We start from the raw sequence: 14,855 nt of genomic DNA on the forward strand, positions 1-14,855 counted from the left end.
AGATATACCTTATGTAAATGACGAGTTAATGGGTGCAGCACACCAACATGGCACATGTATACATATGTGACAAACCTGCACGTTGTGCACATGTACCCTAGAACTTAAAGTATAATAAAAAAAATAAAAATTGGCTGGGCGCAGTGGCTCACGCCTGTAATCCCAGCACTTTGGGAGGCCGAGGCAGGCGGATCACAAGGTCAGGAGATCGAGACCATCCTGGTTAACACGGTGAAACCCTGTCTCTACTAAAAATACAAAAATTTAGCCGGGCGTGGTGGCGGCCGCCTGTAGTCCCAGCTACTCAGGAGGCTGAGGCAGGAGAATGGCGTGAACCCGGGAGGCGGAGCTTGCAGTGAGCCGAGATCGCGCCACTGCACTCCAGTCTGGGCAACAGAGCGAGACTCCATCTCAAAAAAAAAAAATAAATTAAAATTAAAATTAAAATTAAAATTAAAAATTAAAAATTAAAAAAAGAATTAGGCCTCCTACATCCTGGTCCGAGCAGTGGATCACGGTGGCACCATTTCCTGAGATGAGAAGACATAGATGAGGAAGTGCAGTGTGTGACGGGGGTGGGGAACCAAGGGTTCTGTTTGCCAATTATACGAGACACCTATTGGGTTCCCCATGGCAGTGAGGCCTGAGCCCCTAAGAGTTCAAGTCCACCTCTCATGGTGGGTCTTTTCTGCTGCACCCTGCAGGGGATTCTCCATGTCTTTCCAGACTTTCAGACGCATTCATCCCTTTCAGACTTTCGGGAGAAGAGTTACACAATGCAATCCCCAGGAGGAAGAAAACATACTCTCCCAGGCTGTGCAGAGAAGGGGAAGGCACCTTAACCACATTCCCTGATAATTATCACAAGTCTGAAAACAGCTGAGCTTACAACAAAAGTTGTGATTTGAATGATATTAACCAAACTAAAGGTGGAAAAACAAGCCTTGGCTGGGCGCAGAGGCTCACACCTGTAATCCCAGCACTTTGGGAAGCCAGAAGTTCCAGACCAGCCTGGGCAACATAGTGAGACCCTCATCTCTATTAAAAAAAAAAAATTTAAAAATGTGCCAGGTGTGGTGGTGGTGCATGCCTATAGTCCCAGCAACACAGGAGTCTGAGGTGGGAGGATTGCTTGAACCCAGGAGTTCCAGGTTATAGAGAGTTATCACTGCCTTCAGCCTGGGTGACAGACCTAGACATTATCTCAAAATAAATAAGTTTAAAAATAAAACTTAAAAAAATAAGTAAAAGATATGCACACTAGTACGTATGCCATTTACAATAAATAGTGTTATTTCCACAGTTTGGGAATACAAATTCACGTAAAAAACTTCAGTGGGAAAACAACTTTCCATTTTGATTTTGATAACTCGAGTTATGTGAAATGTGAACTCGAGTTATGTGAAAAGACTGGTAATGATTTCAGTCTTCTCCATGGCACATACCTTGAATAGGCGTCTCTCCAAGCAACTCTGCCCGTTTGGAGGCATTCAGTTGGTGCTTACTGTGTGTCCCTGGGTCAGGCGTTGCCTTTCCAGCTGACTCTGATAATACCTGCAGTAAATGTGTGTTCCCGGAGGTGGCGGCCACCATGGGTCTGAAATAATGCACTGGTCGATAGTCTCTTGGCAACTCTGGAGGTGGATAGATCTTAACAAAACAAGACAAAACCCAGAAAATACAGGCTGCAAGATCATGTTTGATTTAATCAGGAAAACCTGTTACCTCTGAGCCTTGTTAACCCTGCTCCTTCCCGGGTTAACACTCAGCAGGCAGGTAGCACAAGAACAGGCTGGCCAGAGGTCCAGCCAGCATCCCCTCTGGACCTGGAGGGTCATGAGAGCCACCGTGTTCCAGTGGTCAGGCATTTCGAATATCCCCCCACCCATTTCTACAGAAAGAAGCTAATGTGCCTGTTTTATAGGATAAGAACTATAAAGATGACAATAGATCATAAATGTCAGGGTCTACAGGTAGGGCAGGCCCACTGTACATCAGAAAATTTAGAAAAGTACCATTCAAAACATGGAAGAAAAATAATGGCTGGGTGCAGTGGCTCACATCTATAATCCCAGCACTCTGGGAGGCCAAGATGGGAGGATTGCTTGAGCCTGGGAGTTCATGACGAGCCTGGGCAACAGAATGAGACCCCATCTCTATAAAACTAAAAAAAATATATTAAAAAAAAATAGTCGGGGCCGGGCACAGTGGATCATGCCTGTAATCCCAGCATGTTGGGAGACCAAGGCGGATGGATTGCCTGAGATCAGGAGTTCAAGACCAGCCTGGCCAATATGGTGAAACCCCATCTCTACTAAAAATACAAAAATTAGCCAGGTGTGGTAGCGCACACCTGTAATCTCAGCTACTCGGGGGAGGGCAGGGTGTTAAGGCAGGAGAATTGCATGAACCCGGGAGGCAGAGGTCGCAGTGAGCTGAGATTGTGCCACTGCACTCCGATGCAGAGCTGAAACAGAGCAAGACTCCATCTCAAACAAAAATAAATAAATAAATAAATAAATAAATAATAATAGCTGGGCACAGTGGCTCATGCCTAAAATCCCAGAGCTTTGGGAGGACAAGGCAGGTGGATTACTTAAGGTCAGGAGTTCGAGACCAGCCTGGCCAACATGGTGAAACCACGTCTCTACTAAAAATACAAAAACTAGCCAGGTGTGGTGGTGGATGCCTGTAATCCCAGCTATTCGGAAGGCTGAGGCAGGAGAATTGCTTGAGCCTGGGAAGCAGAGGTTGCAGTGAGCTCAGATCACACCACTGCACTCCAGCCTGGGTAATGGAGTAAGTCTCTATCTCAAAAATAATAATAATAATAACTGTAGTTATTTTTAAATTCAGAATTATTTTTTCTAGTTATGTTTCAGTTGCAAATTGAAGCTTCAGGCTTTCTTTTTTTTTTTTTTTTTTGAGACAGAGTCTTGCTCTGTCACCCAGGCTGGAGTGTAGTGGTGCAATCTCAGCTCACCGCAACCTCCACCTACTGGGTATGCAATTCTCCTGCCTCAGCCTCCCGAGTAGCAGGGATTACAGGCACACATCACCATGCCTGGCTAATTTTTGTATTTTTAGTAGAGACGGGGTTTCACCATGTTGGCCAGGCTGGTCTCGAACTCCTGACCTCAAATGATCCACCCGCCTCAGCCTCCCAATGTGCTGGGATTACAGGCGTGAGCCACCACGCCTGGCCTATCTTTTTCATCCAAGATATTACTATGAATAATGTGAGTAGAGCCGAGAGGACCTGGCCCAGAAGCTAGGAGGGCAGTGGGGACAGGAATTTAAAAACTTTAATTTAAAAGTTGACGGAAGTGAAATGAAAATCTATTCGGGAAATTTGGGGATTTTTAATACTGACAGGCATGAATGATGGCACAACAGACATGGTAAAGGAAAGTACTAGATATTGTTAAATAACTGCATTAAATGGTTTCCCTTGCTCTTGGTCTAACAAATCCACACGTGTTTATTATTTAAGCTATTTTCTACACTTTTCTTTACTATTTTTCCCCCCAAATTCACACTGAAATGTTCTCTAGATTTTTAAGCTATGTGAAGGCTGAAGTCCATGATGAAGTAACCCTGTAGCTGAAAGCAGTGACCCCTCTCTCCCGGCCCCTCTCTGCTCTGGCTCTCAGGCCCAGGTGCATGCTGGACTCGCCTGAGGAGCTGTAACTATACTGATGCCTGCGCCCCACCCCAGACAGTCTGCTATAACTGGAGTTCCCCAAGCTCCCCAGGTGGTTGTTAAAAGTGCAGAGCCTGGGTCAAGCCCCTGGCACAGTGAAAGTCCATGAAAGAGTGGTGTTATCATTGTCAAGAAATCCTGCTTTTTATCATCTTAGCCTCGTCACCTTCTGGAGACACACCCCCAAATCAGCCAGAAAACACTCTCATGTTACCACCACACAAAAACCCAGAGGAACATGGCAGAAAGGAGGAGTGTGTCCACAACTTCTCTATATCCTCCATGGGATTCAAAGTATTTCTTTTTCTTTTTTGGAGACAGGGTCTCACTCTGTCGCCCAGGCTGGAGTGCAGCAGCCAATCACGGCTCACTGCAGCCTGGACCTCCCGGGCTCAAGCAATCCTCCCACCTCAGGCCCCCAAGAGGCTAGGACTACAGGCACATACCAACCATACCTGGCTAATTTTTTTTTTTTTTTTTGTATTTTTTGTAGAGATGGGGTTTCGCCATGTTGCCCAGGCTGGTCTCGAACTCCTGGACTGTAGCAATCTGCCTGCTTTGGCCTCCCAAAGTGTTAGGATTACAGGCGTAAGCCACCATGCCCAGCCTTGGATTGAAAGTATTTCTCTCTCTCTGTCTGCCAAATCATTGTTCTGTTTGACCTCTAGATTCAGATCTAGAGAACCATCTAGATCTGTGTGTGAAAGCTAGATGAACACAGCCCTCCTCTAAAGCGTTCCTGCCCAAAGCCCTACTCCAGGGAACCGCCAGGAACCCCCAGGACTGTGTCTCTCCACTTAGGGATCTTTGCCCACGACTCTGTATTTGTGTATCTGCTACCTTTGTTGGATGGGAGCTACCTGGGGCCAGGCTGGCCTATTTATCCTAAGGACCAGTGAGTGCTTCTCCATCATTTTTAAACTATGCTTCCTTTTCTTTTTTTTTTTGAGATGGAGTCTTGCTCTGTCACCCAGGCTAGAGTGCAGTGGCACAATCTTGGCTCACTGCAACCTCCACCTTCTGGGCTCAAATAATTCTCCTGCCTCAGCCTCCCGAGTAGCTGGGTTTACAGACACATACCACCACGCCTGGCTAATTTTTGTATTTTTAGTAGAGGTGGGGTTTCGCCATGTTAGCCAGGTTGGTCTCGAACTCGTGACCTCAAGTGATCCATCCGCCTTAGCCTCCCAAAGTGTTGGGATTATAGGTGTGAGCCACTGTGCCCGGCCTTATGCTTCCTTTTCATACATGTAAAACACCTGCATTTTCCTTTAATGTTATTTGACATTTCTGGTAATAATAGCAGGTTACTGTATGCCCAACACTGTCCTAGATATATTCTGCTGGCTATCACAACACATGAACTATCACAACGAAACAAATCAAAGCTGTCCTCTGGCCTCCCGTGTCCCAGACAAGCACAGCCAAGCCTAGAGGTTATGAACAAATGTTTGCTGAATAAAAAAACAAAATGCTGATTAAAGCATGAAAACAATCTAAAACAGGAATGCTGACAAGGCAAATGGCCAGGCGCCCCTCCTGGGCTGGCCAGCACCCCAACTCCCTCCTGAGTGTGCCTGTGAGCATGTGACTTTGGTGGTTACCGGAAGAGCACCATGTGGCCTAAGAGCTTCACATGTGGCTGTGACAGCATCTCACAAAAACAAAGCTATCTGCAAAGGCACGCAGAGCTCTCCTCCAACTTCATCCACCTGCACACGGCTTCTCTCCTTTCTGCTCGGCCCCAGCTGAGGAGGCCAGGGAACCTTGCCCCTGCTAGCTTCAGAGCATGGGAAGGAACCAAGGCTATGGGTTATCCGGCTTTCTGAAATTTCATTCTTCTTTCTAATGTATGTCTCTCTTCATGTAAAGAACCACTCACTTGAAGTTTGAATTTAAAACATTAGTGGCCGGGCGCGGTGGCTCACGCCTGTAATCCCAGCACTTTGTGAGGCTGAGGCAGGCGGATCACAAGGTCAGGAGTTCGAGACCAGCCTGACCAACATGGTGAAACCCCAACTCTACTAAAAATACAAAAATTAGCCGGTCGTGGTGGTCCACGCCTGTAATCACAGCTACTCAGGAGGATGAGACACGAGAATCGCTTGAACTTGGGAGGCGGAGGTTGTGGTAAGCTGACACTGCGCCACTGCAATGCAGCCTGGGCGACAGAACGAGACTCCGTCTCAAAAAAAAAAAAAAATAGCAATCAGATATTTTTATCACAATGTAGCTACTGACTGATATTTCTTTTTTTTTTTTTTTTTTGATACGCAGTTTCGCTCTAGTCACCCAAGCTGGAGTGCAATGGTGCGATCTTGGCTCGCTGCAACCTCTGCCACCCAGGTTCAAGTGATTCTCCCTGCCTCAGCCTCCCGAGTAACTGGGATTACAGGTGCCCACCACCATGCCCAGCTAGTTTTTGTATTTTTAGTAGAGACGGGATTTTGCCATATTGGCCAGGGTAGTCTCAAACTCCTAACCTCAGGTGATCTGCCAACCTCGGCCTCCCAAAGCGCTGGGATTACAGGCGTGAGCCACCACACCTGGCCAACTGATTTTTTTTTTTTTTTTTTTTTTTGAGAGAGAGTTTTGCTCATTGTCCAGGCTGGAGTGCAATGGTGTGATCTTGGCTCACTGCAACCTCCATCTCCTGGATTCAAGTGATTCTCCTGCCTCAGCCTCCCGAGTAGCTGGGATTACAGTCATGCAACACCACGCCTGGCTAATTTTGTATTTTTAGTACAGATGGGGTTTCTCCATGTTGGTCAGGCTGGTCTTGAACTCCCAACCTCAGGTGATCCACACACCTCGGCCTCCCAAAGTGCTGGGATTACAGGCATGAGCCACTGCACCTGGCCCTGATATTTCTAATGTAGAATGTTTTTCTAGACAATCACTAGTAACCAGGCTGTTGTTTTTTGAAAACAGAATTTACTTATCTTTCCTGTTGTTAATAGAACTCAGATCAGATAGCAGCAAATATTTTAAGAACTAAACCAGTAAAAAAAGAAAGAAAAAAAGTTTTTCTTACTTTCTTAGAAGATAAAGGTTTAGAAGCCAAGGAAAATCCATCCAAAATTTTGCCAATGTATCGAAGGTCTTTCTCTGATTCTACAAAATGATGTCATAGATTAATTCCAGAAGTAGAGACGATTAGAATAAGACAGAACACGTCAGCATTTTACTTCTTATCTCTAAGAACATAAATAGTACATGTCATACATGCTATCACTCAACAGCAGCAGTAAAGGGAAGAACAAGTGGCAAGCAAAGCCCCACACCTCTGTTGACTCAGTGACTAGGGCCCAGCCCACACCGCCCTCGACAGATTGGGCTACCCAGGTCACAAGGCTGTGGTCCTCCAAGACAAGTACATTGACGAGACTTTTAGAAAAAGTACCTTAGGGGCACCAAAGGATATACCCCATGGAGTAAAAGATCAAGAAAAACCACCAAGAGGACAAGTATGGAGGAAAATACAAATCACAACTGTGAGTGCGTCATGTGTAAAACTAGGTGAAGAACTACAGGGTGACTACCTGGCCATCTCCTTAGCAACAATCCAAATAGGGACGAAAGGCAGTGCCACCAGGTCAGCCTGTAATCTTTAACAAGACATAAAGATCACAGACGTAGGAAACTGAATGACCAATACTCTCTGACCTGGAGGTGGGGATCATCTCCTGGCCATAGAGACAACTCCATCAACAAAAGCTCTTTGATTCTCAAGGTTTTCCTGCACGAACTGGTTACACCAAAAGTCTGTATAAATGAACTGTATTCTCTGCACTCCAAAGCCTCTTCTACATGACAATCACAAGCTCTTTCACAGACTAGGAGCTCAGGCCTGAAGCAGGAATAGCCTGCAGTGCAGATGAGCTAAGGCTTTTAGCCACTGATCATTCAGCACCACCACATCTCTCCCCTCCCCACAAAACCATTCTTTGTGCTTTGACTCACGTTGGGCTTTTTTTTTTTTTTGAGATGGAGTCTTGCTGTGTCACCAGGCTGGAGTGCAGTGGCACAATCTCAGCTCACTGTAACCTCTGCCTCTTGGGTTCAAATGATTCTTGTGCCTCAGCCTCCCGAGTAGCTGGGATTACAGGCATGTGCCACCACACCCAGCTAATTTTTGTATTTTTAGTAGAGACAGGGTTTTACCATGTTGGCCAGGATGGTCTCGATGTCCTGACCTCGTGATCTACCTGCCTCAGCCTCCCAAAGTGCTGGGATTACAGGCATGAGCCAATGCACGTGGCATGTTGGGCTTTTTTTTAAGCTTCTAGAACTTACTAAAATTTCTTCAGGTAATGTGGGATTCAATTTCACATTCTTGGAATTTGTATTCTCTTAAAACCCAGAAATTTCATGTTTATGAGTTCATTCTGAAGAATTCTGAAGAAACAATGTACATAAAGACAGAATCAGAAAAATATTCATTATAGCCCTATTGATCATGGAAAAAAAAATGAAAATTTAAAAATCAACCATGGCCAGCTGTGGTAGCTCACGCCTGTAATTCCAGCACTTTGGGAGGCTGAGGCAGGCGGATCACTTGAGGTCAGGAGTTCAAGACCAGCCTGGCCAACATGGTGAAATCCCCATCTCTACTAAAACTACAAAAAATTATCTGGGCATCAGCACTCTGGGAGGCCGAGGCAGGCAGATCACCTGAAGTCAGGAGTGCAAGACCAGCCTGGCCAACATGATGAAACTCTGTCTCTACTAAAAACACAAAAATTAGCTGGGTGTGGTGGCAGGCGCCTGTAATCCCAGCTCCTTGGGAGGCTGAGGCAGGAGAATCGCTTGAACCCGGGAGGCATAGGCTGTGGTGAGCCAAGATCAGGCCATTGCACTCCAGCCTGGGCAACAAGAGCGAAACTCTTTCTCCAAAAAAAAAAAAAAAATTAGCTGGGCGTGGTGGTGCACACCTGTAATCCCAGTTACTCAGGAGGCTGAGGCACGAGAATCACTTGAACCCGGGGGGCGGAGGTTGCAGTGAGCCGAGATCATGCCACTGCTCTCCAGCCTGGGTGACAGAGTGAGACTCCATCTCAAAAAAAAAAAATTTAAAAATGTAAAAAATCAACCGTGGAGACTGGGTAAAATAAAGATAGATTCACTGAATAGAAAACCATACAGTCAAAACTACAGATGTTGTGGCCCTGCAGGGTGGGAGAGAGGAAGGTGGGGGAGAGAGGCCACAGCAGAGAGGGACAAGGACAGGCTGAGAGCTCAGTGGAAGGAGTGAGAACCAATCAGCTGGGGGCAAAGCTGGTGCATGAGGGAAAAGTGAAAGATGTGGCTCAGCAGGCAGACTTAAATATGTCATTACATATCATTAATTATCAAAGGATTGATATATTAATGTTATTAATATGTTGTATAATATTAAATATCATTTATATTAACAGATATAGAATATTATCAATTTCATTCTCTCACCACTTTTAATAAACAATAATTAACATATATCAATAATTATGTAATAATGTATTGATATGTTACATAATATACTGACAGTATTGATATATTAATTATATAAAATATAAATCATATACAATATATGATGGTATATTGATTATAATATAGTATTAAAATTAAATAGTATATTGTGATATATTAATATATCTTCAAGTTATATAAAAATAAGCCATAGTTTGGGGAGAGAATTCAGAAACTATAAGGAGGCAAAAGGAAGAAGGCTCAGAAGCTAAATGACTCAGAGAAAAAAAAAAGAAAAACATTTGAAGGAAAAAAAAAAGGAAGTAAGTACTAGCAGCCCATTGACCACCCAGAGGTTAAGTCTCCTAACACTGGGTACACATGCCCTTCCAGTGTCCAGTGTAAAATCCTGGGTTCCCTGTCATACCATCCCAGTCAAGTGACACATGACTGTATGATAACCAAAGAACAGTAGGTGCCACTTCTTCAGTCTTTGGGGCAGGTGCTATGCCAGACACTGAGTTATGCCACTTAATCCTCACAACCACCTCTGGAGCGGATTTTATCCTCACTTTACAAATGTGGACTCCAATGCCCAGAGAGTTTATGAGCCTTGCCTAAGGTCACAAAGCTGGCCCAGGTCTGACTGACTCCAAATCACATGCTGCTAATACCGACTCTACACTGTCTGGCCCTGCACCTTTTCTGGAAACAACTGAAATGTGACTTTAAACCACAAGATCTGATTCACCTTGAAATTTCAACACAGCATGAAGTTAAAGTTGTGTTGAGAGATGTCGGCCTCTTATCCCAACAAGAGCCTCCTCAGAGCCAGGGACTCAAGGGAGAAGATGGACTGGGCGCCCAGCTCCATCTTGCTGCAGGCTGTTGGTGTACCTGCCTCCTGGTCCCCTAGCTTGACCTTCTGACCTACCGCATGTGTTGGCCTCCTTTGGCCGCCTGCCCAGTTCTTCGAGCTCTGGGTGCTTCCCTTTGACCCACTGCCAGCTCTGACCAGCCATGTGGTCACTGGTCCAGGCATTCCTCTTTCCCTGATTACAGACCTCTCCCTCCTTCCCACTTGGGCTCCACCTTGACAGCTGGCTTTGGCCTTGGCCAGGTCTGAATCCTGCGTTTGTTTCACTTCCCTTGCTGGGCCTTGCTTCTTTGTTTTGTTTCTTACCGTGACTTTGACCAACAACAGAGGCTGGTGCTCCTGTATCACTCTTGCAGCCCCTCTTTCCTGATACCCTGACACTTGGTCCTGCCATTAGGTTTGCGGCTGTCGAATTACCTTTCTGGTTTTTATACTGCCTGGGTGCTGTCCAGCCATAGAGTCCGTCTCCAGGCTCCTCGTCCTTCAGAACAGTGTCATACTTGGATAGAGTTTCTGTGGCATAGATATCATCATCTTCCTCTTCCAGGGCACCTACACCAAAAGCCTTTAAAAAACAAAGTTTCAAACGGAGCACAGGTGTTAGGGTATGTCTGGGATCTTCAGGGATAAAGCTACTTTAAGGATGTGATTGGAAACCACGTTAGCACTTCAAGATCACCAAGAGAGAGGTGAACGGGGGTCCCAGATCAACACACACACAAGTTTTTTGGAAAACAGTGACCAGAGGTGAATGCCATGTCCCCACTGCCAACACTGCCCTCCAGTCCGCACAACAGCCATGGCTCCAGGTCCCAGCACAGGAAGAGGAGTGGAGAACAAAGCCAAGCAGCAGTGCAGGGATGGAAATGTGGCTTCCAAGAGGAGAAAGGAGAAATGTTCATCAACTGATCCATGCGGCCTGGGCCAACGCTGGTGGCTGGGGTCTAAGGGCCGCTGCTACTCTGCTGCCCGCTGGAAGAACTCCTACTCTTTGCGGGAAGGAGCCTCTAACAAGTAGCATTTTTGTTTAAAAGACTGAAAAAAAAAAAACACATTTATAAAAAGAAAAGGTGGGCCGGGCGCAGTGGCTCACGCCTGTAATCCCAGCACTTTGGGAGGCCAAGGCGGGCGGATCACCTGAAGTCGGGAGTTCAAGACCAGCCTGACCAACATGGTGAAACCCCATCTCTACTAAAAATACAAAATTAGCCGGGGTGGTGGCGCATGCCTGTAATCCCAGCTAGTCGGGAGGCTGAGGCAGGAGAATTGCTTCAACTCAGGAGGTGGAGGTTGCGGTGAGCCGAGATCATGCCGTTGCACTCCAGCCTAGGCAACAAGAGTGAAACTCTGTCTCAAAAAAAAAAAGAAAGAAAGAAAGAAAGAAAGAAAGAAAAGGTGGCCAGGCGCAGTGGCTCATGCCTGTAATCCCAGCACTTTGGGAGGCCGAGGCAGGTGGATCATCTGAAGTCAGGAGTTCGAGACCAGCCTGGCCAACATGGTGAAACCCCGTCTCTACTAAAAATACAAAAATTAGTCGGGCATGGTGGCGCATGCCTATAATCCCAGCTATTCAGGAGGCTGAGGCAGGAGAATCACCTGAACCCAGGAGACAGAGGTTGCAGTAAGCCGAGATCGCACCGCTACACTCCAGCCTGGGTAACAGAGCGAAACCCCGTCTCAAAAAAAAAAAAAAAAGAAACGGTAATAATGAAATGGCAAAGTCAGCATTTTTTAAATGCATTTTAAGAAAGAATCTTTGACCTGATTCCACTTGAGGATTAGGGGGAAAAAAAAGAAAATAAAGAACCTCTAAAAAGAAGAAAGGCCTGCCTGCCTGCCTTCCTTCCTTCCTTCCCTCCCTCCCTCCCTCCCTCCTTCCTTCCCTCCCTCCCTCCCTCCCTCCCTCCCTCCTTCCTTCCTTCTTCTTCCTTCTCTGGCCCAGGCTGGAGTAAACTCGGCTCGCTGCAGACTCCCTGCGTCCGGCTCCCGTGATTCTCCTGCCCTAGCCTGCGGGCTGCCTGGGATTGCCGCCACGCGCCACCACCCCTCCCTCGTTTTTCTCCTTTGGCTGGAGGCGCAGTTTCGCCATGTCGGCCGGACTGGTCTCCAGCTCCTGACCTCCAGTGCTCTCCCCGCCTCAGCCTCCCGAGGTGCTGGGACTGCAGACGGAGGCTCGCTCATTCGGTGCTCGGTGTTGCCCGGGCTGGAGTGCGGTGGCGTGGTCTTGGCTCGCTGCAGCCTCCGCCTCCCAGCCGCCTGCCGTGGCCTCCCAGGGTGCTGGGATTGCAGCCTCTGCCCGGCCACCGCCCCGTCTGGGAGGTGGGGAGCGTCTCTGCCTGGCCGCCCATCGTCTGGGTTATGAGGAGCTCCTCTGCCTGGCCGCCCCGTCTGGGAGGTGAGGAGCCCCTCTGCCCGGCCGCCACCCCGTCTAGGAAGTGAGGAGCGTCTCTGCCCGGCCGCCGCGTCTGGGAAGTGAGGAGCACCTCTGCCTGGCCGCCCCGTCTGGGATGTGGGGAGCGCCTCTGCCCAGCCGCCCCATCTGGGAGTTCTACCACAGAGGCCAGAAGCAATGTGGGGGCTGGATGTGGTGGCTCACGCCTGTAGTCCCAGTACTCTGGGAGGCTGAGGCGGGTTGATCACTTGAGGCTGGGAGCTCGAGACCAGCCTGGCCAACATGGCGAAACATATGAAAAATACAACTGTCAAACCAACCAACGAACCAAGTGACAACAAAACAGGTCTACCCTGGAGTCATACTCTAATTTTTTCTATTTTCCTCCCTTTCTGATCCTTTATCCCACTTTCTTTTTCTTCCTCTTCCTTCTCCTTCTTCTTTGTCAAATAGAGGATTGAGTTATTATCATTGATCTATACAAAGTCCCTCTCTTATTTATTTTCTTTAATTCCCACCCCCCATTTCTATTCCCCGTCTTCCCATGTGCAACCTTCCTAATATGTTTGATATGCATCTTTTTGTTCGTATGTACTTTTAGAAAATGTTTATTGTTTTGTGTGCAAAAAAAAATAAAATTAAATTAAAAAAAAAAAAGAAGAAAGAAAGAAAGTAGACTAATTTATCAATGACTCCCCCTTTATAAAATAGAAAATAATTTTACCTGGCCTGAAATTCCCAATTTTCTTCCTTTATTCAGTCCAATTTCTCCAAGATCGCCAGCTCTCTCAGAACCACCACTGAAAAGATTAAAATGTTCTCCCGAAGTTCCAAACAGTGCCTGGTGGGGATCCAGGCCCTTGTAGGCCAGACCATGCACATTATCTTTAGGTGTGAAATCCACAGGTGTGACATCTTTGGGTGCAAAGGTCACATTATCAGGCAAGTAGTCATCATCTTCACCCTATTTCCATTTAAAGTGGAATTAAGGTGAGTCACTGAATGATGCAAAGTAAACCCACAAAATACTAATTGAAAACGCAGTGATTAATGCAACACAGAACAATTGGCAAACTTTCATTGGTGCTGTTACAAATGACTAAATCACTTTCTGGCACAAAGGATGCTAACACCAACTCCATTCTATGAAGCTGAACAGACCTGGGTATCTGTGGTGCTGGCATGTTGCTGAATATGTATGCTGATATAATGAGGATAGCTTTAGGGTATGAGTATTTCACTGTATAGTTATTGGATCTGATTTCTAAAATTGTCTCCAATCCTAAAATTTCACAGTCACACAGAAACAGGTGCTATTGTACCAAACTGAAGGTCAGTCAGACCGTGCAATACCTCAGATCCTTCCGAGCTTCCAGGGGGTAATGCACAGCCATAGATTTTGACTCCAGGATCTAGAAAAGAGATTTCAAATGCAATAGTCATGAGTGACTACAAATAGAAAACCCCAACCAGGCCGGGCGCAGTGAACCACACCTGTAATCCCAGCACTCTGGGAGGCTGAGGTGAGAGGATCGCTTGAGCCCAGGAGTTCAAGACCAGCCTGGGTAACATAGTGAGATTCCACCTCCATAAAAAATTTTTAAAAAAATGGCTGGGCGCAGTGGGTCATGCCTGTAATCCCAGTATTTTGGGAGGCTGAGGCAGGTGGATCACAAGGTTGGGAGTTCGAGACCAGCCTGACCAACATGGAGAAACCCCGTCTCTACAAAAAATACAAAAAAAAATAGCCAGGCATGGTGGCGCAAGCCTGTAATCCCAGCTACTCAGGAGGCTGAGGCAGGAGAATCGCTTGAACCCAGGAGGCAGAGGTTGCAGTGAGCCAAGATCATGCATTGCACTTCAGCCTGGGCAACAAGAGCAAAACTCCATCTCAAAAAAAAAAAAAAAAACTCATGATACTCTTCAGAGGTACACGGGTACATTTATAAAATTTGCTACAGCATTACGGTGAGAGGCAGATAACTGGGAATTGTTTTAGAAACAGGGTCTCGCCCTGTCACCCAGGCTGAAGTACAGCGGCATGATCATAGCTCACTGTAGCCTCAACCTTCTGGACTAAAGCCATCCTCCCACCTCACTCTCCTGAGTCGTAGCTGGGAGTACAGGTGCGCTCCACCACATCTGGCTAATTTTGGTATATTTGGTAGAGGCAGGGTTTCACCATGTTGCCCAGGCTGGTCTCAAACACCTGGGCTCAAAGATCCTCTCACCTCAGCATCCCAAACTGCTAGGATTATAGGTATGAGTCACTGCACCCAGCCAGGAATCATTTTCTACCAGCACCTGCCCTACCTGGCAGTAATGTGCTCAATGAGTAACCAATACTGCCCCATGGCATGAGGAACCCAAAAGAAATGACTGTTGCCCTCAAAGAGTCACTTACAGTCTGTCTGGAGAGACTTAGGGCAAGAAAT

General features: G+C 46.7%; 1 protein-coding gene across 2 annotated transcripts in view; it reads right to left on the bottom strand.

Annotated features, from left to right (window-relative positions):
* Positions 1-14,855, bottom strand: part of GPATCH1 (G-patch domain containing 1) — a 51,374-nt gene that overhangs the window by 22,373 nt on the left and 14,146 nt on the right. For both annotated transcript variants that reach the window (XM_003275055.3, XM_030820243.1), the window contains exons 6-10: positions 13,774-13,832; positions 13,145-13,384; positions 10,446-10,593; positions 6,738-6,817; positions 1,446-1,650 (exon numbers count right to left, since the gene is read on the bottom strand). In XM_003275055.3, the coding sequence (XP_003275103.1) occupies positions 1,446-1,650; positions 6,738-6,817; positions 10,446-10,593; positions 13,145-13,384; positions 13,774-13,832 (732 nt within the window). The remainder of the gene's footprint in view (positions 1-1,445; positions 1,651-6,737; positions 6,818-10,445; positions 10,594-13,144; positions 13,385-13,773; positions 13,833-14,855) is intronic.

This window comes from Nomascus leucogenys, chromosome 10 (genome assembly GCF_006542625.1).
Source record: "Nomascus leucogenys isolate Asia chromosome 10, Asia_NLE_v1, whole genome shotgun sequence".
In the NCBI taxonomy this organism is placed as follows: domain Eukaryota; kingdom Metazoa; phylum Chordata; class Mammalia; order Primates; family Hylobatidae; genus Nomascus; species Nomascus leucogenys.